The sequence below is a fragment of the Kogia breviceps genome, chromosome 4 (genome assembly GCF_026419965.1).
Source record: "Kogia breviceps isolate mKogBre1 chromosome 4, mKogBre1 haplotype 1, whole genome shotgun sequence".
NCBI classification, from domain to species: domain Eukaryota; kingdom Metazoa; phylum Chordata; class Mammalia; order Artiodactyla; family Physeteridae; genus Kogia; species Kogia breviceps.
The window spans coordinates 70,560,924-70,585,635 of record NC_081313.1 but is presented as its reverse complement, the minus strand read 5'-3'; the positions used below and the strand labels follow the sequence as shown (position 1 = coordinate 70,585,635).

At 36.8% G+C, this 24,712-nt stretch overlaps 1 protein-coding gene across 50 annotated transcripts in view; it reads left to right on the top strand.

The window, feature by feature from the left end:
• The window catches only part of MEF2C (myocyte enhancer factor 2C), a 170,175-nt gene extending 145,896 nt beyond the window's left edge, over nt 1-24,279 (top strand). For 19 of the 50 annotated variants that reach the window (XM_059063142.2, XM_067031295.1, XM_067031296.1 and 16 more), the window contains 4 exons: nt 10,464-10,636; nt 13,053-13,182; nt 13,784-13,919; nt 19,552-24,279. In XM_059063142.2, coding sequence (XP_058919125.1) covers nt 10,464-10,636; nt 13,053-13,182; nt 13,784-13,919; nt 19,552-19,873 — 761 coding nt within the window. In that variant the 3' untranslated portion in view covers nt 19,874-24,279. Of the gene's footprint in view, nt 1-10,463; nt 10,637-12,142; nt 12,167-13,052; nt 13,183-13,783; nt 13,920-19,551 lie in introns of all 50 variants that reach the window. The other 31 variants (XM_067031276.1, XM_067031266.1, XM_067031275.1 and 28 more) reach the window with 3 other exon arrangements.
• Nucleotides 24,280-24,712: the final 433 nt, after the last annotated feature.

Here is a 24,712-nt window from a genome sequence, read left to right as displayed (position 1 = left end):
TTTGGTCTTTTTATTTTTTATTTTTTTTTGCCGTACGCGGGCCTCTCACTGTTGTAGCCTCTCCTGTTGCGGAGCACAGGCTCTGGACGCGCAGGCTCAGCGGCCATGGCTCACGGGCCCAGCCGCTCCGCGACATGTGGGATCTTCCCAGACCGGGGCACGAACCCGTGTCCCCTGCATCGGCAGGCGGATTCTCAACCACTGCGCCACCAGGGAAGCCCTGGTCTTTTTAATATTAATTCAAGAATTTAACATTTCCTCCTAAAATATTAGTTTTACTCAACACTTGTCTTTTTTCTCTTAGCATTTTTCTTTGTCCTCGCACGGTGTTGGTTTCTCTCTTTCCTGTTTTTGACATTGCCATAAGATTTTATTTGGAGATAATACAGAAGGAAAAGCTCTTTTCAAAATCATTAGTGATATGAAACTGTACATCAATAGACAGCAGATCCTGATGGAGGGATGTGGTTAAAAAAACCCCTCTTGGAAATCAATGTTTTACCTACCAGGGACTTTTCGGGGCTTCAAGGCTGTCAGCCAAGAGTATAATTTGCTGTTTTTAGACAAACCTTTGCCAGTCTTAAATTTTAGTTAGACTTATATAGAATCTTTCACTTGAATTTCAATTCTAAGAGTGTATAGTCATGAAACAGTCTCATATTTGAAAGATCAAATCAGATATATTCCTTTAGTTAACTTTCTACTAAAGAAAACTATATTGTACCAAAACCTTGGCTAAACGGTTTCAATTTATCATCTATAGATGTGTCCATAGGGTGCTAAGTATTCACTAGGTTTATTTATTATTGCTCCATTTCAGTTATTTTAACTGAACTTAATATCTACTTAGTAACTGTCTTACTAAACACTGTTCCCTCCTTTCACGATTTTTTGACCTTAGGCTCCACTTACAACTTCTAATTATGGCAAAGAACGGATTTGTCGTATTTGTAGTGTGAGGGGGGGAAAAAAATCCCTGCTATATTAGGTTATTATAATATAGTAATAACAGCAAATCTAAAGCTGTTGTCAATTTACATATTCAAACATGATAACGTTAATTTACATAACAATCATGGAAAAGAAACCTTTAGTATTAAGCAACTCAGAGAAAACTGTGAAATCTGGAGCAAAATTTTTGCTCAAGCAGTAATTTGGAAAAATATTCTGGAGGCAGATATTCAGAATAATAAAATCACCAAGAAAAATACATGATATACAAGTTACTTTAGAGATGACATCACCCTTGGAAAGTCTGTGAATTCCCATTTTTCAGGATTGTTGGTGAAAATTAAATGAGATCATCAATACAAGGCAGCACCTAGCACAGTTTCTGCCCTAGAGTAAGTGCTTGTTAATAAATGTTGGCTCTTGTTAGTATTATAATTATCTATATTCTTGACTTCCTAAGCAAAAAATAAAGCTTAGTTTAATCTAGTCCCAGTAATATTTATTAAATGTGCAGGGTGTGAGTAGTGCGCTAGTAGGCCTCACAGAGATGCCTGCCACGGCCCCTACCCTCAAGGGTGGGAGTAGACAGGAGGAGATATTAATAAATCTGAGGCAGAAAGAGAGCACAGTGCGATGCAGTGCAACACATTTCATTTGAACATTATCATCTTCTGATGTGTTTGCAGCAGTTGTGTAAATGTTAGAACCACAAGTAATTATTCTTTCTCTTCTGTCATGTTCTCTCTAATTTGAACTGTCTCAATATTTTTGTTTATAAAAATGACTGAAAGAATGAACAATTGTGTCAATAATGAAGACACCCCCTCATTTTTTAGTAAAGAGACAGCCCCCAAATCGCAAGAAGTGAACAATTAAGTGAGTCATAAATCTATCATTCATTGTTAAGTGGAACTTTTTTTAAGATAGCAAAGTTCCATATCATTTTTGTGGTGCGATGAAAAACTATCCCTTCAGTAAGTCAGTACTAAGAACAGAACGATAGAGTGCCTTTGTGCATGGGAAACATCAAATTGTCGATTTCTTTCTTATTTGCAAGTGGAGCCTTTATTCCAAGAGAAGGAACAATTCAAGGATGCATCCTAAATCTGAAACATCTGGCTTTTGTAATAATGTAGTGGAAGCAGCTTGTGCTTTGGATTCAAATCAGAGCTCTCCCACTTACTGACAAGTCTCAGAAACTCCCGGAACCTCAGTTTCCTCATCTGTCAAAAATTGGGATGATAATGCCTGACCCACATGACTTTCAGGAAAAATGATAGTGGTCTGCCAACACAAACCTGCTTTATAACACAGACTCCAATCTTTAAGAAATGAACTCAGTAATAAGTAAAAATTCTTTACGTCTGCCTCACAATCCAAAGCCCATTGTATGTGCTGAATGTTTAAAGTTCTAGTTGGCAGATAGACTTAATTTCACAAAAGATACTAAACAAAACACATCTAAGAAACATCAAGGACAAGTGGGGTAAGTAGGAAATCCATGAAGGCATGGTTCAGCATCAGGGTGACATGGCCAAGCAGAAGAGACAAGTCTCTTTTTAGAAAGTCTGCTGCCCTCTAACTGGTATAGCCAAGAATAGTCTTGGCTTGGGTGTATTCTTGGGGTATTTTCTAAGAATACACCACAAAAGGCACTGAGGTTTCACAGGAGTTTCTTCTTAGTCTAACATTATACGTTATTATATTATTTCCCCAAGAAACCCCCCGATAGATTGGAGACTTGATTTTACTTTTAAGAATCTGTAATCAGGAGTCTTTAGCTGGATAAGAATCAGAAATCTGATTTGCCCCCATTCTGCAGTAGGCACATTGAAATTTTCATCATTCCCAGATTTCTGACCTCCAAATGTTTTGTGGTTGCCTTTTCCCTTAGAGCCATCCCATGAAAAAGATCTCCTTTCCCCTCAAAAAAAAAAAAAAAAAAACCTGATTGTGATTTACAACAGCTGAATAACTTATAGTTGGTAGTGCTTTTAACAGCGTTTCAGGCATTCAGGGCAAAGTGAATGTAAGACTGAAGTCTAGAAGGTCATAATTTTTTCCCACTAGAAACTATTTTAGGTGTGTTTCTTCCAGTAGAGCAGTGGGTTGTATGAGCAATTTTACTATGTACAAATAAAATTACATGAAAATTACAGCATTTCCATAGGTTTATTTGAGACACAAAACAATGTCCTGATGTTGGAAACTAACCTACCTTAAAACTTTTAAAAAGTCAAATGTAAAATTAATTGATAGTAGTGAACGTTATCATATATGTAACATCTCTAGTTTAACAAGACTGTATGCTGTAAATATTTTCAAAATTGTTCTGTTGAAAGAAAAAAAATCTTAAGTGGGCAAAGCATTTTGCTGAAGTAAAAACCGAAAATCAGTACATCAGAGGTTCAGCTGTATGTTCAACTTAATGTTTTCCTGTGGCAGTTTGCTCCAAATTCCCAAAAATAAGGTACCATTAACAAAGTACTAAACAAAGTAATTTTTATAACCTGTGTATGAGAACTTATTTTCCAAATATCTAATAGTGGATACTATAAAATACTGGGCGTTTCCCTATCATGTTGAGTGGTTCTGATGAAGCTGGTCTCTTAAATAGACAGTAGGTAGGTAAACATCTTTACCCTCTATTACATGGGAGAAGATTATTGACTAAAGTATTACAAAATCTACCTTTAAAGCATACTTAATCATCCACTCAAAATAGCACGCTGAAAGTTAAAACAGCTGCTCTGGCATTTAGTGTAGCTGAACCCCATATTTCTTATTTGTAAATATTTATTTATCCAGAAGGAGACTAGAAATATGGTTTGGAACATCACCATTCTGTGCCCTTTATGTAAGTCCAGTGTCTTTTGAACCAGAATTGCTATTTTTGACGGCCAGGTTGACCATGTTCCACATCACTGCTGACTTAGGAGGCCCTTTGAGTCTCATGTCCCTGGTCTCACCCTTTGTTTCCTCTCTTCCTTTGTGTTCCTGTAATTTTAGGATGAGGTTTGACAGAGAAGGGTTTTCTAAATCTCAGAGTATGACCAATTCCCAGGAGCAGGGCCGTGTTGTGCTTCAGAGCATGGACTCTGGACACACTGCTGGGTTCAAACCATGGCTCAGCCAGCTGGTAGCTGTTGGACGCTGGGCAAGTTACTGGACCTCTCTGTTCTTCGGTTTTCTCTTTATGTAACACAGGGATAGTCTTAGCACCTCACAGGGTTGTTTTGAGGATTAACGTGTTTTATATCCAGGTATAATAACAAAACACATTGCATAAGTGCCTGTACTGTTCTGGGTACTTAAGATGCATGCTTGGTGTTGTTAATACTATTGGTAATTAGTACTATATAAAATGCTTACTGTTGTTAATATTGCATGGTCGTGTTGGTGAGCTGCCTTGGGAGAGTAGGTGGGAGTCTCTGATTCAGATGACTTTCATGTTTCTCTCACACTAATGAAATCATTACTTAGCGTGTGAAAACCAAGGCTCAGTATAGTTGAAGGAACTCTAATGGAGACCTCATGACTAGGAACTGGATTTATCTACTTAATCCTCCTTTGTCCTCGATGCCCATCTGCCTTGTAAATCTTCCCAACTCTGCTGCCTCATTCAGACCTCATTCCTCATGTGTTCCCTGGCAGATGTGTCCTAACTAGCTTCCTGATAACCATCTAACTCTGTAATGTATCCTTCCCACTGCCACTATTGCTGTTTTCCCAATACACAGCTAACGACGCCACTTCCTACTCACAAACAACTTTGGCTGTTCATGTTCTATGTTATAAAGTTTAGTAAAAGTGTATTATAAAGTCTACCATAGAAAGTTAACATGATCTGAGAGGCTTGTGTTAGCCTAGCCTACTTTTTCAACTTCTGAAAACTGCATCCTCTGAAATGATCTATATTTCACCTTCATAGGAATACTCATCCTTCTCAAACACAGTCGTGACTCTGAGATCTGTCATGAATTCCCTCTCTCCAGGAAGTCTCTCTCTGAACCACCTAATAAAATCCTGTGCCCTCTTAATTGCCACCCTTCTACCATTCTTTTTCCTAGGATATCATGCAGCCCGTCTTTTGGTAGAAAGGTCTGTATGAGTAAATTATTATTGAAATTCATCTTGATATAGAGACAACCTATGGCAGTAAATACTCGACAGTGTAGAAGAAAAGATCCAGCATCTCAGAGTTTTATTTCATTAGGGAAAATTTCTACTTTGAGTCTACTGCTTGCGGTTAGCTAAGGTATTGTGCTTTGAAATGATTAACAGGTGCAATCGATGAAAAAGAAGCTTTAATTAACTCTCTATTAACAAAGTTAGTAGGTGGGCATTTGCATGATTTTCTGACTTTTATATTATATGGTTGATAAACAGTTTGTCTCATTGGTGTACTTGGTCATCAGTGTGTAATCATTATCTAAAATAGAAAATGTTCTCAAGTAGCATAAATAGGAGAGAGCCTTGATGTTTGAAATTAGCAAGTTACACATTATGTTTTCAGTTCTGATCCCACATTCCCTCCGTAACTTGACTTTTAGTCCCATTCCTGAATAATTCTAATTTTTCCAGCATAATCTGCATATGTGTTTTGTGAGCATTTGAAACGCTTAACGGACTAGTGCTCTGTGTAGTATTAGCCTCTAATTATGCAGGATTTTGGAGGGGAGTGAGTTCAAGGTGGGCTGAGGTTGACTGAAAGGTATCATGAAAGCACTGGGCCTTTGCCGATCCTTAAAAACGAATTCGAATTAAACAGGAAATCAAACACTGCCAGTTATTGAACTACTAGAGCAAAGATTCAGACTTATTCAGAGTATGGTGAGCTTGGCTGTGGCCACTGGAAATTAGGTTAAATAGACAGAGTGGGTCAAACTGTGCACAGTTTGGAGAGCCAAGCCAGGGCACTGACCCACTAGTGTTAAGTATGATCTGAAAAAGGAACATGAGAGAAGCAACACTTGAGAAAGATTTTTAAAGAAAATCTTGGAAGTGTACATCAGGTTTATGATAACACATATGCACAAAAATTTGCATACAGCTTCAAGGAGCTCACAATCTTCCTACAGCCCATCTTAAGGCCTGGTGAAAAACCCTTCAGCTAGAGACCAGGAACCCAAACGGGGGATTATGGAAAGACCTAGTCAAATGGCAGCAAAAGCCTAAATTAGGATGGTGGCAATGGAAATGGAGAGAGACATTTTTGAAGAAAAGTTAGCAAGATTTGGTAACTAATTGGATATGGAGTTGGAAGAGGAAGTAGGAATGAATAGTCAAAGATGACGACTTGAGAGACTACAAAAACAGATTGTGCCAATGAAAAAATTCGCCTTGGTCCATGAGGACTAGTTTCTGTTTTGTGCTTATTAGATTTATATTCTTGTATTTATAATTGAAAGTCCAGGGGAGAAAAAAAAAAAAAGTGACATGAAAAGACTCATAATGTCTAAACATCCAAATAAGAGAAAGTTTCAGAACTTCGGGCTCAAAGAGAGCTACATACTCAATTGAGCTCTGTGAGACAAGGCAAAATGTCCTCCTCACAACATCTTAAGCCAGGAATATGTTCTTTGAATTTACAACTTCTTAAAATAGGAGTCAATTTTTAAAAAAAGAAAAAGAAAAAGCAACAAGTGTTTTCAAGTTAACTGGAAAGAAAAAAATTTTTTTCTCCTAACACCACATTTGAAGTTTTGTGTATTTACACTAGTTTTAATATGAGTGTTTAGAAACTTGTAACCAAGAGAGGTGGATTCTATTATCCTTTATTATCCTTTATGCAAATTATATCGTGAATGCTTAAATTGTTTTATGTGAAACAATATTTTTAATCAAATGAAACGATAAAACAAACAAACTCTAAAGTCTGTTCTTCGTTTTCTTATAATCTATAATCAGGAAATCCATTCACTCATGCTTTATAATTTTGGGGCTTTTAAGTGGTCAGGGGAATGTGACATCTGCATGCAGTCACATCGAAATTGATAATTGTCCCGGGCGGAGGGTAATTTTAAAACATGAAGGAAGGTGGAATCTGTATCTCAGAAGGTTATGGAAGGGTGGCGTTTCCCACCTCCCGACCCCTGACTTTGAAAGAGACTTCTTTTGGGCGAATTTATCTTAAGGTAGGACAGCAGCCTCAACCAAGGCCAAAGCGTCCTGAGTGGGGAGGAGGCTGCGACTTCCCAGCCAGTTTAAATGCAGGCTCTTCTTAGCAGTAAACCACACGAATGTATTCATCACTGATTTTCAAATGATAGGTTTCTATATCACTGGTTTAGGATCCACAGCCTCACATTCCTGAATCTATATTATGCCAAAAGAATAACAACTTGGTGGCTGGAAACAGAAATGGTTATTATACGGCTCCAAAAAGCTAGCTGGCACAATATGCTAAAAACAGCAGAAACTCACCGGTAAAAGGCAGAATTTATTTGTTCTCAAAAATAACTTTATGCTCTAAAAATATGAATCTAAGAAGTGTCATCGTGGTTCAAAATATTTTACCTTCAGTATGTAAACACCTTAAAATATGTGACTAATCTTCTAAAATGGCATAATTTCCAAACAACAGGAAATATTCCAAGGGGGAAAATAGAATGCTTTTCAAATCAATTTTTTAAGTTTTGAGGCATTTATTGGGTGAAAAACTAAAATATATGTTTGGCTTTTTTCCCCCTACTGCTTCCCCAAATCATTGTTTAAAATGTGGGCAAAAAGGGGTAGGCTTTGTTGGAATTTCTCAGAGTTTACTGTAGAAGATGTTTGGGTTTTTTTTAATTTTTTTTAAAAAGAGGTTTTCTCAGAGCCTTCATGCAGCATTTCCATTTTCGCACACTGGCCCAGTGCTCGTCATATCACAGGACAACACATTTCATAAAGCGGTTTTACTTCCTTTTAGCAAAATAACTCCTCCATGCAAACCAGTATCGGCATCTACGACGCCGGGCTTTTAGTTTCTTCAGATCTGTTCAAGCTTCATTGCACTGCTTAACTGACTTTTTTTCCCCCTTTCTTTTGAAATTACCCAGCTAATTTTCCATTTGATTGTTTATTTAAACCAGATCTCACACAGGCTTAATAGATAAGTGACATAGGCATTCAGTGTGTCTGTCAGTCTGAGCTTCAGCTGACAGGAAAGTAGAGAGCAAACTTTGTCTTGGTTTTCTCGCTCCCTTTTTATCCAGTGGAATCTATTAATTAAAACTAAAGCCCTAGCATAGTCACGATAATGATTCAGTAAGACACCTTAAATATAAGACTCCTGTGAGCATTCCATTTGATCAAGCATTTTTCTAAGTGAACATATCCTTTGTATTTCTCCTAGTGGAAAAAGGTAAATTGCATTTGTTTCATATAATAACTTTTGCCACAGAAAACAATCCAAATTAACTGTAAAAAAAATGTTTTGGGCTTTTGACATATTTAGCTGGCTTTAGAGAACTTAGCTAATTTTCTTGAAGTTTTATTATAGAAGAGTAATTTACATACAAATTCAACCAACACTTCTTAAGCAACTACTTTATACTTGACACACTTTGAGGGAGGGGTTGTTTGTTTTATTTTGTGGGTTTTTTCTTCCAGTAAAGTGGAGAATTTTATGCATAATCCAATTGACAGATTTAATCTTGTAGTTATTTGTTATATATTCAGCCCATTTATTCATGCATAAAATGAGACAAGTAAATGAATGGGGTATGAAGAACCAGTGTGCTCTACACAGTGTGCCTCAAATAGATTCTAATTCAAAAGATGTGCCCATAAATATCTCCTGAAATATACCTGGGCTTTGCCCTCCCAATTCCTCATCATAGCTTAGGTCATCATAGAAGTTTCCAGATTGGATCACACTATCAGGCCTTCCTAATGACAGAATATCCCAATACCAGTAGATCTCTCTGTCCACTTAAAGGCCTGTGTTACCTCTGCTCTGCAACCTTCAGGCGTCTGTATTTCCACCATTTAAACCCAAAACATGTAAGCCTGGAATTCACAGGCTAAACTTCTGTGGGTTCCACAGCCCAACTCTCCATATTCCTTCAGGGTCTCTGACACCCCCCTCTTTCCATGGGTTACCTTCTCACCAGGATGCTCACAGTGTCCCTGACCGTCCTCTATACATTGCCACCTTGGACCTTTCCCAGTGCCCGGTCACAAGCCCAGAGATCTTACTACCTCCTCTCTTTTTTCAAGACTCCCATCAGTTCTTGCCTCTTCCATGAATCTTGTCTGGATAATCTCTTCCCTTCTGGGAACCCAATAGCACTTAATCTGTGTTGCTCTGTGGCACCTCACCCCAGGCTGCCTTGTCTTGGTGCGTATGTTTCACGCGTGTCTGTATTAGATTGCCACAAAGGGACTGCAGGGCCTTTGAGGACTGGGGGCTTGTCTCTGCATCCCCACTGGGTAGCACACAGTATCATTCATCCTGGGGTAATAGATACTTGTGTTTTACAATAATGATAATGATGACAGTAACAACGAGTTTTGACTGTCTCCTTTAGAGAGCTTTAGAAAACAACTGTCTAGGTTTCCAGCACAGGTTGTTGAATCACCTAGGTGGTTTCTCTTACTCTCCAATCAGAGATGGTAGAGGAAGCCAGCAGGGGACTTTCTGGTTCAGCTCAGGTTGCATCGGCTCCCTCCGTAGCTCTGCCTGTCACGGGACAGTATATTTTGAATTATGACAAATGGACACCTTCAGATAGCCATTTGTCTGTTAGTGGAGGGCTAAGCATCAGAGACCAAAGAAAACCCTTTCAGGACGGTTCCCACTCAATGGCTATTCCTGTGCCCTGTGCATCAGCACGTTACTGGAGACATCATCCCCTCATTTCGGCTCCTGAGAAGGAGTCCTGCTTTTTGAACTTCTGTGTGAGCAAGAAAGCAGGGCTTCAGGTTCGTACACTGAGCTTAGTGAGGAGAGCAAACCAGATGGAAGAAAGCCATAGGGAGAAATCGCTCAAAGACAAGGGGAACTGAATAGCAAAGCGTGTGAGAGGCTGCTACTCCTCCTGCATGTCCTAGAAATTATAGTCTTGCTGGTATGCCCTTTCTCCACTTAAGGACACACAGATACACAAAATAAAACCCAAATCGTTGAACCGAAAGAGTGAGTCATGCCGGCCAGGCCTCCGCTGAGCTAGTCAATTAAAGTGCAGGACCAATTCAGTGCTTTTCTTAGACCCTGAACGACTGACTGTCTGACTTTCTTCCCGGAATTTTTTTAATAGAAAAAAAGTATATGCTGGTTTCTGGGCAAGTTGCTATCTATTAGGTCTCTTCTCATTCAGAGTTTTTAATCTTCCTTCAGAGGAATGTTAAATAACTGATTGGGTTACTGATGTGGAGGCTTCAGTCATCCTGTGGACTTTCAGTGTACATTATTGTCTCACCCTGTTAATCCTTTATTCTTAATCTCATGTAGTATATTCTCTAGAAACATTATTTGAGTCTCGATTTTTTTTTTCCTCAGTGCTCTCGTTGTTTTGTGTTAACAGGGAACGGGTATGGCAATCCCCGAAACTCACCAGGTCTGCTGGTCTCACCTGGTAACTTGAACAAGAATATGCAAGCAAAATCTCCTCCCCCCATGAATTTAGGGATGAATAACCGTAAACCAGATCTCCGAGTTCTTATTCCACCTGGCAGCAAGAATACGATGCCATCAGTGGTAATGTGAAATTACATTTTAAATAAATGTTGCTGTTTTTGTATATGTTTTGCTATTTGTGTATTTGTCTAACTTTATGAATTACTCACATGCTCCCAGAAAATTAACACGTCAGTGCTATTGCTGGGGCCCTGTTGGATTTAGCTATTATTTCTGGTAACTAGTGAGCATTTTCCCTTTTCCGTGGAAAAAAAGAACCAACATCCAAAAAACTCCACTATAAGGCTGGTGTTCTGGAGCAAAGAAAACATTTCCTTTTAAGGCCTCCAATTTATAATTAGAAAAAAATCATTACCTAGTACTCTGCTTATGACACATGATTTGATTTGACCAATGGTAGAACCACACTCACAGAATGAGGTATTTCATAACAGATTTTTACAGTATTGAACTAAATAAGTATGTCCTTAAGGTACTGACAATGAAAAATCTTCCTCAAAATTCCTAAATGAACTTTCTCCTGTTAATTAGCAATTCTTTTCTTAGGTATATTGCAGTGACAATGTTTAATGCATCACATGCCTATGCACTGCCTCAATTCATCTTTCCAAATATGCATTTTATGCCAGTAGTTACCTCTCAAAAACAAATTGTCTTAAAATTCTAGGCATTTTGAGAACAATGGTTATATTTTTATTTTACATCAAAAAAAATTGTGGCACTTATAAGAATAAATAAATATGAAATATAAATAATATCCCTGGAAGCTATCATTTTTCTTTCTCCTGGATCTGCAGGACTAAGGTGAAGATAATATTGTAGGACCACATTCAGCAAAGAGACTTACATCCATGTTCTCCAAATTAGCTTTGCTTAAGAGCGAGAACATTTAAAACCAAGACTCAGTAGACAGATTTAGATCATTCTGCAAACACATTTTTTTTTTCTTTCTCTGCTCTGTGGCAAGCTTCAGGGTAAAACAGTCCTGCAAGCTGATTAGTTTATTATGGCACAGTGCAGATTAATTTTGAATATCAACCCCCAAAAATTCCCATAATGTGCAACATTCCCTTCGGAAAAGGCTGGATAAATAAAACCTCCCACAGGGCCACAGCCAAGCAGTGTGGGCCATGCATGGCAGGCTGTCTCTATCAGCAGATTTATTCCAAGTCCCTTAAAATTGAGGCTTTCTCAGGGTTTCTTGTGAGCTATCCGTCAGGTCTCTCCCTGGCAGCCAGGTGCGGTTTCCCCCCTCCTCCAGCAAGTGGGGTTTCAAAGTACAATCTTTTTTTTTTTTTTTCCTCAAAATGTGGTAGTGAAATAATGAATGTTGAGACACTGACCTGTGCTGGAAACTGGATAGATTGTCTTCATGTTTGAGACAAACAGCTCGTTAAAGAAAACAAAGAATGTCTTTGTAAGGAGTTATCTTTTAGAGTCTGAGTTTTAAAACTGTTCAAACTGTTGTGTCTATCAAAAGATGCTTCTCCTTTTGTTGAAAAGATTTTGCCCAATTATAAATATTTACAGACACTAATTAATAAAACTCCTTCCGCATGCTCTCAGTCTGAGGATGTCGACCTGCTTTTGGTAAGTGGTGAGGGTGCTTCTCTTCAATGGCACGTGCAAGGAGAAATCCAAAGTGACTGTTAGGTGGAGAGGTAACAGTAGTAAAATTGAAAGATTTCAGGAGTTAGTGTGTGTCAGTATTGATTATATTTAAATGCCATTCATTTCAAGTATCACTCATAGGTGAGAGATCAGGTTATCTATTTCTCTGTGTCAACCTCTGTAAGTAAAGGCCATGTTTTCAGTTTATTTTAGGATTTAATTTATAGTAAAATTGTAACAAACAAAAATATCCTTAGTTATTTAAAACCATGAATATGCTTATTTTTCTAAGAATTAAATTCTCAAGATATTTAAATTTATATGAATTTTTAATCTCCTTGCTCTAAGGAATTAAATATATACGTTAGCTGCTTTGCCATCTAGTTTGAGGGAAGGTTAGAAGAATCTGAAAAAAAGTGGTCAGAGCACCACCTGCTGGTCAAAATATAGCATGAACCCTCTACCCATCTGCTCTGGTGTGTATAGAACTGAGCATAAAAACCACCATGGTTGATTTTAATTTTTTTTTAATTTGCATTTGAATAAAAACTGAAACAATAGAAGTACAGTATACATATTTCATCAGTTTTCAACATAGTCTGTTTTTACCCATAATAAAGCTATGGTACTTGTTACTAGTTCAGTTGCCTAGGAGATACTGATGTAATGGGTTACTATGGCAACAACTGGTCTCTTGAAGGATTGTAAATGATAGGGTTGGCAGAGTTCATAGAGACACATGTTAAATGATTAATTTCATGAGATTTGTACCAAGTTCTCTTTATGTGCAACACTAATACTGAAATCTAGTATTTTTAACTCTTAAAAAATTCTATAAGTAATATCTTTTTATTTACTTTAAAAGAATCAAAGGATAAATAACTCCCAGTCTGCTCAGTCATTGGCTACCCCAGTGGTTTCCGTAGCAACTCCTACTTTACCAGGACAAGGGATGGGAGGATATCCATCAGCCATTTCAACAACATATGGTAACGGTGAGTAGTTTGCCATGTTCAAATAATACATTAAATACTTTTTATTAAAAAGCAAGATGAAAAAGATATTACTCTTTAGTCTGCTAGGAAGCTATATTTAATACCTGTGGTGTCCAGAGCACTATACCATTACCTATTCATTACTAAGACAAAGTGAATATCCACATGTTTCTTTCTTAGTGAGCAAAAGTTTTATTAACCCAACCTGAATTCAATATATAAGAACAATTTCAAGAAAATGAGCCATTGTTTCTTTGATGTAATAGAAAACTCACTTTCTCCAGGTTGTTTAAAAAACATTTCTAGGTCATCAAATACTATGTACCTACTTGTGATACCAGATTGTAGTTCTAATAAACTAGAATTGCAGGCTGTATTACATTGAAGTTTTCACAGAATACTTAATTTTTGGTATATAGTATATCTCTTTTAAATTAAAATGGTCCCTAATGTTTTATCTCCCTCCCTTCCGCAAATAAAAAAAAGTATAACAATCATTAAATAATACTAATAGAATATTTTAAAAATTGAAAATGATTATTCACCATTTGATAATTTCCAAATTGAATATTTTCCCTGACTCTCTTATTCTCTTCTCTAGAGTACTCTCTGAGTAGCGCAGACCTGTCGTCTCTGTCTGGGTTTAACACCGCCAGCGCTCTTCATCTTGGCTCAGTAACTGGCTGGCAACAACAACACCTACATAATATGCCGCCATCCGCCCTCAGTCAACTGGGGTAAGCAATATTACTTCTTTCATAATACACTTTTAGAATGCATTGGTAAATGACAAGTGGCAGTCTCTAACTGTGTGCTCTAAGGTCCCTTTAGAGGATATAAAATTCTACTTTATCAAAATCTGGAAGTTTAATACCTTTCAGGTAGCTTAAATATTACTTTCCTTTTTCTTTATGAGGAGGGGGAGCTCTGTGATAATAGGGTATGTTATTTCCCAGTTGTTTTAGGCTATATTTGTCTCCACTTCTGTCAATGATAAGTTTTTCTTCAGTTAAGTTTTCACATAGTTCATGTGGGACATAAGAAAACATTTATATTTATTAGTTTTTTTAATTTTTGAGATATTTGAGAATCCTTTTCATTTAGCATAAACCACATAGTTCATGCCTAATGTAATGAACATAGTTAGCCTAATACTCAGAGGGTCAGCTATTCCACTGATATACAAACTTCATATATTTATAATGTACTCATAATATAGTTGTATATTCATAGATGTATGAATGTAAATATATGTATATGTACATACATACACTAATTATCTAAATTTGGGTATAAAAATAATTTTTGTTGTTTTCTGAAGTCAGAAGATGTCTATTTCTGCCCCCTTGTGGTACTTTTGAGATATGTCTTTATTATAGAAATAACTCCTCTGTCATTTATCAATAGGAAAGTTCAAATCTTAAAAGGCCCGGAATTCACAAATAATACTACTTGTAAAACCTTTTTTAAGTTTAAAACATGAACCAAAGACATGACTTTCAGTTTAATAACTCCAAAACTTCAATTAATCTTCAAAAGAAATTACTAGGAGGATATAAAATATTAAAGATAAACCATTTTTATATTTTTATATTTATATTTTAGAAAAGTGGGGTATGCCTACCCCGCTTTTACTTTTCTGCTGAGATGTTGGTTAAAATAGTTAGCTAGTTCTATGTTCATATTCTAAGGAGGCAATGAGAATAAAACTCTGATTAGAATAAAAATCACTGATTGCTATCGCACCTTCTCTCTTACTCCGCTCTAGCCCCACTAGCTTTCACGTGGAATTGATTTCACATAGATTACTGCTCTGGTTGTGGAGTCTTCACCCATTTACTATTTGCTTATATGCATTTTACTCACTAATCACTATTGTTGAAACTCTAACCTCTCATGTAAATAAAATAAATTCACTTGACACTGTTGCTCTGCTTTCTTGAAAGATTAACTTTGAAGATATGTTATATGTTGAACAGCAACAGAATGTCTCTTTTTAGAATAACATTTAAATTTTCCCAGAAATGTTAACTATCCAAATAGACATTTATGGCAATAACTTTTTCAGGCAGTTATCACTAAGTACATCGTATCAACCAGGCAATCTTAAAATACTTACACGTGGCATTGTACTTCTGTGGTTCGGCAGTGAATCCACTGTTCGTGCTTCTTGTCAAAAATAAAGGTAGCTGTTTACTTCTCATTTTTCACAAAATTCATCCATTACAGGACTGACTTTCCTTAGAAATTATTAATGTCAAAAGCCATATTATTTTCTCCGACTGTGGCTTTCTTTTCAGTAACACCCAATAATTTGCATTTTTACATAGAAAACACGTGTATTTACGTATTTTAACTACACTACAATTTTTTAATTCTCTTCTATTACATGGGAAGAACGAAATTCTCTGCTGCCTTTAATAGAGGCTTCAGTAAATGAGAAAGAAGTGACAGCCCTGGACTAGACAGGAACTGAATTACAACAGCCAAGAATGAAGCATTTTGTTTAATTCCAGTTTCTTTCAACACCAATTCTCATGGTGCATGAGTTGACTCTGAGTTTAGTCTATGCGTTTTTATTGCACTTAATCACTTCCCTTATCCCTCAAATAGATACCTCTTCCAGGCCTTCTAATTTCAGCCTGCCTGCCTGCCTGCCTTCTTTCCCTCCTTCCTTCCTTACTTCCTTCCTTCCCTCTTTCCTTCCTTCCTTCCTTCCTTCCTCTTTCTCTCTCTCTCTTTTCTCTTTCTCTGTCTCTCTGTCTCTCTCTGCCTCTCTGTCTCTCTCTCTCTGTCTCTCTCTCTCTCTCTCTCTCTCTCTCTCTCTCTCTCTCTCTCTCTCACTCACACACACACACACACACACACAGTAGTTTTCAAAAGGAAATTCCTTCAAATGAGCTAGCCTATGCTCACACGATTAAATATTAGAAAGAAAAAGAAAATCCCAAGTTGTAACATTCATGTAAAGAAAATTAAATGAGCTACCTTTATTCCTTACAATATAAATCAGTTTTTAAAAACTGATATTTTTCCAGGCCAAAGTAGTCCCAAACACGTGTGTGGTGCAGTCACATTCTTTCGGATAGATACAGTGTTCAAAGCAGAGTAAAATATCTTTCAGCCCACCTAAGTAGAAATTCCTCGCAGCCCAAGAGGGTTGCTACAATTCTTTCTCAAAATTAAAGAAGTATGAAAGAGTTCTTCATATTTTGTTCATAGAACTCCCTTTAAGTCCTTAAAGCTATACTGTTAGCACTACCTAGTATCTGATTTTATCTAAGCAAGTTGGATAAACAGCATAAACTGACCTATGTAGGGGGCAGAGCAGACCGGCAAAAGGAACTTGCCATCAAGGGTTATAGCAAAAGTCATTCGAATACTAATATTTGAGACCACGACCCTCAAATTTTTTGGTATTTTTCTCCTACCACCTAAAAAAAATGACAACCTATTTTCTAGAAGCATTTCCATCCTTGTTGATGTGGGTATTCAGTACATACTGAGAGATGACTTTAAGTAAAGACGATTTTTAAAAGGTTAGGTTACATATAGTTTGATAGTCTAATTTCCAGGTGGGGACAGTAAGAAATTTGAATAAAGCTATCCAGTCATGTTTCATTTCTCAACAATACGGGGAAGGTCGGTGTTTCCCCAGCTGGAAGGAAGGCATCTGTAGTAGCCAGGAGCTTGCAGCAGGACTGGATGTGGGAACGTGCATATCTGGCTTCTGTCTCCCCATCCACCTCCTCATCACCTACACATAGGAAGTATCTCACAGTTATCTGCGGCTGTAAAAATTTTGTTCTCAAGAACAAGTAGACCAACGTGCTTATATCTGAATCTAGTACATATACAGCGAAGTGCTGTTAATGCTCCTTTTTCAAGAACGTACTTCTTCTATAATGGAGACTAGCCAATTAAACTTCATTCTGTTTTGAACCCCATAGCACAGTATAATGAAGCTGAATCTAAGATATCACTTACAATGCATTACTGTGGATTTAGTGTCCCCAGAACTACTCAAAATGCTTCATAAACGCGTTCATTGTCAAATGAAATGCCACCAACTAAGTTTATCTTATCTTAGGGGCTAGCCTATTTGTTTTTAGGAAAGGTTAAACAGTTGGTGTTGTATCTTTTGCGGGGAAGAGGTATAACAAAATCTATACAAGGCAGCTGACTTTGGGAAATGGAGTGAATAAGTAGAAAAAGCAGCTTCCAAAAGCTGTATTAAAGAAACAGCATTTTGATTATATTATTTTTTGCTCAGTTTATCCAGATTAACTGCTCATACTGGTTCAACTCACCAAATTTTTTTTTTCTAATTTTCCATGTCACCCTGCCTCTGAATCTAAATGTCAAAGGGCAGGCAAAAGTATTTATTGATATGCCACTTTATTTTCAGACCCCTAATTGACATTCATTATTAAACAGTTGTGTGATTCATAGTAGAAGCATTTAATTAAATTTTAGTGAAATAGTCTTTCTTATCCAGAGCCAGGAAAATTCTTTCTTCCAGAAATCAAAAGATGATTTCCTGTGACATCAAAATGAATCATTAAGTAACTCTGAACCTAGATAAAATAGTCCACCGTTATGGATCCTTTTGAAATACACGTGTTCCCCTCCTCATTTCAATATCTTTTTGATTTAAAGATTATTTAGTTAAAAGTCTTAGAAAATTAGTGTAGTAATGTACAATGTAAAATAAAAACAAATAAACAGGTGATTGAAAATTATATACACTCAATGTGTAGTATCTTGATATAAATGCTAAGACTGCTTTGATTCTGTAAGATCATAAAAGAGAGAGAAAGAAAGCCTTATTAGGGAAACAAACAATTCTCCCTTATGTTATTCTCTACATTAGCTCATCTATTAATAAGAGAAGGAAAGTAATTCTTTGCCAGTAGGTGGTGCTTTTGTATAAAACATCACTCAGAGATAAACTCATTTCTAATTTTGTTATCTCTATATATCTTGAACCTGAATTGCATCTTCCAAAAACCCAGCCCCAAGTTACTCCACTTTTTCCTCTGAAATATATGCCCATTTTCTCACTGCTTACAGTGACATTTTTAATACCATCTAATTCTCTCCATTGGAAAGTAACATAATCACATACATGAGTAGGCGGGTTTGCTTTAAAATGGGTGTGTCTTTATGGATGATTCTTTACTGTGACTCTCCTCAGTAAAAGAGATTTCTGTTCCCTCTTGACAATATGGACAAATAACACTGACTCTAGCCGTCGATGTCAGTGCACTCAGAATGTAAGAACAGTACAAGCATCTTAAAATTGATGTCAGCAATATTACTATGGTTTATCCTGATCAAAGTCATTGTGATTGCTAGTCTACACCTAAGAGCTTAATGCTTTTCCCTCCAGAACTTCCAAGTATCTAAATTCTCCCACACCCTAGAAGAAGGGCAAGTTATGCTATCCTGGAATAAATGAGGATTAAGGGTTATAAACCCAGTAAAATCACAGTAGATCCTTTTTTACAACAACCTTTCCTTAGGCAAATCCAGATTCATCAACTAATGACAATGATAAATTAGAGGAGTGGTCTTAGTATCCCAGCAGGGAGAGACTAGCAATAATTATATTGAGGTAATTGTGGGGAAAAAAAACAGTATTTTCAACCCATGTAACTGAGAAAGGATGAAGAAAGTCAAATTCTTTCTCAGTTTTAGTGGGATAGACAGTCTTAAGTGTTTCTAAGCCAATACTTAAAATTTCCTTCCCGGTCTTTCCCCATCCCAAGCTTTTCACCAGAAACGGTTATAGGTAGCATTTTATGGATTCTATTTATTTGAAATTTGAACTCTCTTCACTTTCTCTGAAGACTATGCAACTTAATGTGCCTATTAAATTCAGGGAAACATTTATACCCATAATAAGCTCTCTACAATAATTTTCAAACACAGGCATTAGGAAATCAAAGAAGTCTAATTCAGGACCTAAGCCCTGTATTGTTAAGCCCTATTGTTAAATCTTGGATTACATTTTGGAACTAGCCTAGGGAGAAATTCCAGGGACATAGAAAATGCTTTTTCCAGCGTGTCTTGTTAAAGCCTTCCTGAACCGGTAACCCGTACATTTAGGGAGGCTGTGAGAGACTAGAGGTATGATTCATGAGGCCTGGACTAGTTAAATGCTGGAATTATTACGGGGCAAATCAACAAAAGCATCCCAATTACTCTAAGAAGGCGATGCCCCCAGGTGCTTTCAAATACGCTCTCCTCCCTCTGGGCATGCTCTGTTGTCGATGCAAATCTTTAAGCTGATGTTTTATGTAATTGTGAGTTCCTGGGGGCTCCAGGCCTCCTCCATCTGTAACTGGGTTTCCTTTCCTCCTACAGAGCTTGCACTAGCACTCATTTATCTCAGAGTTCAAATCTCTCCCTGCCTTCTACTCAAAGCCTCAACATCAAGTCAGAACCTGTTTCTCCTCCTAGAGACCGTACCACCACCCCTTCGAGATACCCACAACACACGCGCCACGAGGCGGGGAGATCTCCTGTTGACAGCTTGAGCAGCTGTAGCAGTTCGTACGATGGCAGCGACCGAGAGGATCACCGGAACGAATTCCACTCCCCCATTGGACTCACCAGACCTTCGCCGGACGAAAGGGAAAGTCCCTCAGTCAAGCGCATGCGACTCTCTGAAGGATGGGCAACATGATCAGATTATTACTTAATAGTTTTTTTTTTTTCTTGCAGTGTGTGTGTGTGCTATACCTTAATGGGGAAGGGGGGTCGATATGCATTATATGTGCTGTGTGTGGAAAAAAAAAGTCAGGTACTCTGTTTTGTAAAAGTACTTTTAAATTGCCTCAGTGATACAGTATAAAGATAAACAGAAATGCTGAGATAAGCTTAGCACTTGAGTTGTACAACAGAACACTTGTACAAAATAGATTTTAAGGCTAACTTCTTTTCACTGTTGTGCTCCTTTGCAAAATGTATGTTACAATAGATAGTGTCATGTTGCAGGTTCAACGTTATTTACATGTAAATAGACAAAAGGAAACATTTGCCAAAAGCGGCAGATCTTTACTGAAAGAGAGAGCAGCTGTTATGCAACATATAGAAAAGTGTATAGATGTTTTGGACAGACCCGGCAAAGGGTGGCCACGGTTAAATGTTAGGAACACATCAGGTCACCTAACACCCACCCCGAGAACGCTCACAAACCTGCAGGCACATCCTTGGTGTATGGCACTCATGAGAAAGGATCGACGACCATTAAAAGAGGACCATACCTATTTTTAAAAATGTGGAGTTTGAGGGCTAACGTATTTAATTAAATAAATAAATAAATCTGGGTCTGCATCTCTTATTAAATAAAAATATAAAAATATGTACATTACATTTTGCTTATTTTCATATAAAAGGTAAGACAGAGTTTGCAAAGCATTTGTGGCTTTTTGTAGTTTACTTAAGCCAAAATGTGTTTTTTTCCCCCTTGATAGCTTCGCTAATATTTTAAACAGTCCTGTAAAAAAACCAAAAAGGACTTTTTGTATAGAAAGCACTACCCTAAGCCATGAAGAACTCCATGCTTTGCTAACCAAGATAACTGTTTTCTCTTTGTAGAAGTTTTGTTTTTGAAATGTGTATTTCTAATTATATAAAATATTAAGAATCTTTTAAAAAATCTGTGAAATTAACATGCTTGTGTATAGCTTTCTAATATATATAATATTATGGTAATAGCAGAAGTTTTGTTATCTTAATAGCGGGAGGGGGGTATATTTGTGCAGTTGCACATTTGAGTAACTATTTTCTTTCTGTTTTCTTTTACTCTGCATACATTTTATAAGTTCAAGGTCAGCTGTCAAAAGGATAACCTGTGGGATTAGAACATATCACATTGCAACACCCTAAATTGTTTTTAATCCATTAGCAATCAATTGGGTCAACTGACATCCATTGTATATACTAATTAGTTTCTTTCATGCTATTTTTTTTGTTTCTGTTTTTGCATTTTTATCAAATGCAGGGCCCCTTTCTGATCTCACCATTTCACCAAGCATCTTGGAATTCAGTAAGTGCATACCCTAAACTTGCCCATATCCTAAATGATATGGTTGGTTTTCAGCCTAGAATTTGATAACGCTTTTAAGAAATATGCCCAGAATGGAGAGCTGTGTCGGGGCACATGTCCCGCCAATATAGCCCTAGAAACAAGTGATATGGAGTTTACTCTATGCATGAGTTATAAATTCCCACAGAAGAAAAATGTGAAAGACTGGGTGCTAGATAAGAAGGAAGCAGGTAAAGGGATAGTTGCTTCGTCATCCGTTTTTAATTATTTTACCTGACCCTTAACAATCTTGTCAGCAATATAGGACTGTTGAACAATCCCGGTGTGTCAGGACCCCCAAATGTCACTTCTGCATAAAGCATGTATGTCATCTATTTTTTTCTTCAATAAAGAGATTTAATAGCCATTTCAAGAAATCCCATTAAAGAACCTCTCTATGTCCCTTTTTTTTAATTTTCAAAAAATAATGATGACTCTTGTCTAATATTCGTCTATAAGGGATTAATTTTCAGACCCTTTAAAAAGTGAGTGCCATGAAAGAAAGTTGATATATATTGTTTAAAAGAGATTTCAGTCTAGGAATGATTTTCTCTTGGAATGTGAAGATCTGTCGATTCATCTCCAGTCATACACATTGACATACACAGCAAAGAAGACAGTAAGATCGACACTGCTATATCAGGTGTAGGACATTTCTTATCCAGTTTTTTCTTTTTCTTGCATAGTTGCTATGTGTTTCTCATTGCAAAAGGCTGCCGCTGGGTGGCAAAAGCCAAGAGACCTTACTAACTAGGCTATATTTTTCTTAACTTGATCTGAAATCCACAATTAGACCACAATGCACCTTTGGTTGTATCCATATAGGATGCTAGCCTGCCTTGTACTAACGTTTTATATGCTAAATCAATCAAAAAAAAATCAATCATTTCATATATCCCACTACTCCAGGTATCCATGGAACATGAAAGAAAAACATTTATACAGAGGAAAAACAAAAAATCATCCCTGAACACACACACACACACACACACACACACACACACACACATACACATTCACACATGGGGGGAAAAAAACAGAAAATTATTTTCCTCGCCATAAATTTGATCCCATTCTTACAACCCATCCTTATAACTTGATGTGTACAAAATATGCAAATGTCACAAATGTTCTTTGTCATTTCAAAACACTTATCAATAACTTACCAGTGGGTGGGAAAGGGTCATTATGTGAAAATATGAAAAAATAGCCATATTAATTTTTTACCTGCAATTTGCCTCAGCAAGAAAGAAAAAGTGATTTTCTAATGCTGAAGATAAAGTAAGCTAAAGTACCAGCAGAAGCCTTGGCTATTTATAGCAGTTCTGACAATAGTTTTATAAGAACATGAAAAGAACAGAATCACTTGAAAATGGATGCCAGTCATCTCTTGTTCCCACTACTGAATTGATATAAAGTGGTGGCAAGATAGCAAAGGGATAATCTGAGAATTTTTTAAAGATGATTTAATGAGAAGAAGCACAATTTTGATTGTGATGAGTCACTTTCTGTAAACAGTCGCTGTCTATCTTTACCCTTATACCTTATCTGTAATTTACCATTTATTGTATTTGCAAAGCTAGTATGGTTTTGGGTTTTTATCATGGTAAATCCTTTGTATTCAGGAGTTTAGGGCAGAGCCCTGAGGGAGTGTTATTTTACATAACCCATCCTAGAGTGACATTTTAGGCAACATTCTTCATTGCAAGTAAAAGAACCATAAGTGGCATTTTACACAGCTTACAAGTATTGTTATATCTAACCCTATTTTAGAAGATTTTTTTGGTAATATTAAGCTTAAATACTGGTAAAACTGATGCAATATACACAAGCTGCACAACCTGTATGCATTGGTGTGTGGAAGGCTGTTCATTTCAACCTTTTTTAAAATTGTGTTTTTTAGTAAAATGGCTTATTTTTTCCCAAAGGTGGAATTTAGCATTTTGTAATGATGAATATAAAAATACCTATCATCCTCAGATCATTTTAAGGTTAACTAAGGTGAAAATTTTAAAAAATTCCAATACACTTTTTAAAAATATGTCTGCCCTCTCACACTTTTATGTATTTATTTTTCTTACATACCCATCTTCTAACTTAGAGATAGCATTTTTTGCCCCCTTTATCCTTGTTTTTGTTTTTTTACTCGAGAGTAAATGCTTTGTATTTCTTTCTTTAAAAAAAAAAAAAAAAGATTTTTTTTTTTTTTTAAAGAAGAAGCAGCCACTTGAACCCTCAATAAATGCTGTTGCCTAAGCATGGCGTACTTCATCTGTTCGCGTTTGTGCCATCTGCTGTGATGTCATCACTTATATGGCGTTAATTTCCTGCCACTACAGATCTTTTGAAGATTGATGGAATACTGGTGTCTGTTAGAATGCTTCAGACTACAAGATGTAATTAAAGGCTTTTCTTAATACGTTTTAACCAAAGATGTGGAGCAATCCAAGCCACATATCTTCTACATTAAATTTGTGCATTTTGGTTATTTTCATAATCGGGTATTGCATTTTGCCTTCCCTGTTCATACCTCAAATTGATCCATACCTCAGTTTAATTCAGAGAGGTCAGCTAAGAGACGGATTCTGTTGTGGTTTGAATGCATTACCAGTGTTCTCTTGGAGCGAAGCAGCCCTGGGTCACTGTAGGCATAGGACTTGGATTGCTTCAGATGGTTTGCTGTATCATTTTTCTTCTTTTTCTTTTTCTGGGGACTTGTTTCCATTAAATGACAGTAATTAAAATAGCTTGTAAATGAGGGCATACAAGCATTTGCAACAAATATTCAAATAGAGGCTCACAGCGGCATAAGCTGGACTTTGTCGCCACTAGATGACAAGATGTTATAACTAAGTTAAACCACATCTGTGTATCTCAAGGGACTTAATTCAGCTGTCTGTAGTGAATAAAAGTGGGGAATTTTCAAAAGTTTCTCCTGCTGGAAATAAGGTATAATTTGTATTTTGCAGACAATTCAGTAAAGTTACTGGCTTTCTTAGTGATGCAGTGTCTGTGGTGCATTTTTTTTAATTAATGTTTTGCTGTTTAAATGTATTCCGCTTTATCGTGTTTTTTTTTAAAGCAGCTTCTCCCACAAGCACAAGTGAGCTTTCTCAGTTTTCAAGTCAAAATACTCAAAAAGAGGGGTATTTGTGTTTTTGGGGGGAGGGAGAATGTGAATTGTTTCCCTGCTCTTGGGGTGATATACGTATCCAGCCAGTGTGGGAAGTTCAAGGATGTTCTTATCAAGTGGCTCAACTTCGTTATCAAAGCAGTTCCATGAAGATCTTTGATAACTTGCTTAATTGCACGGACTTTTCCAAAACTCATTGTGCAAGGTATCCCCATGTTTAATATTTTTTAAACTAAAGTGTGTAAAAAGCACTTCCAGACATTTCTTTTTTCTTCATCAGAATAGTCTAGTTAACCAAAAGA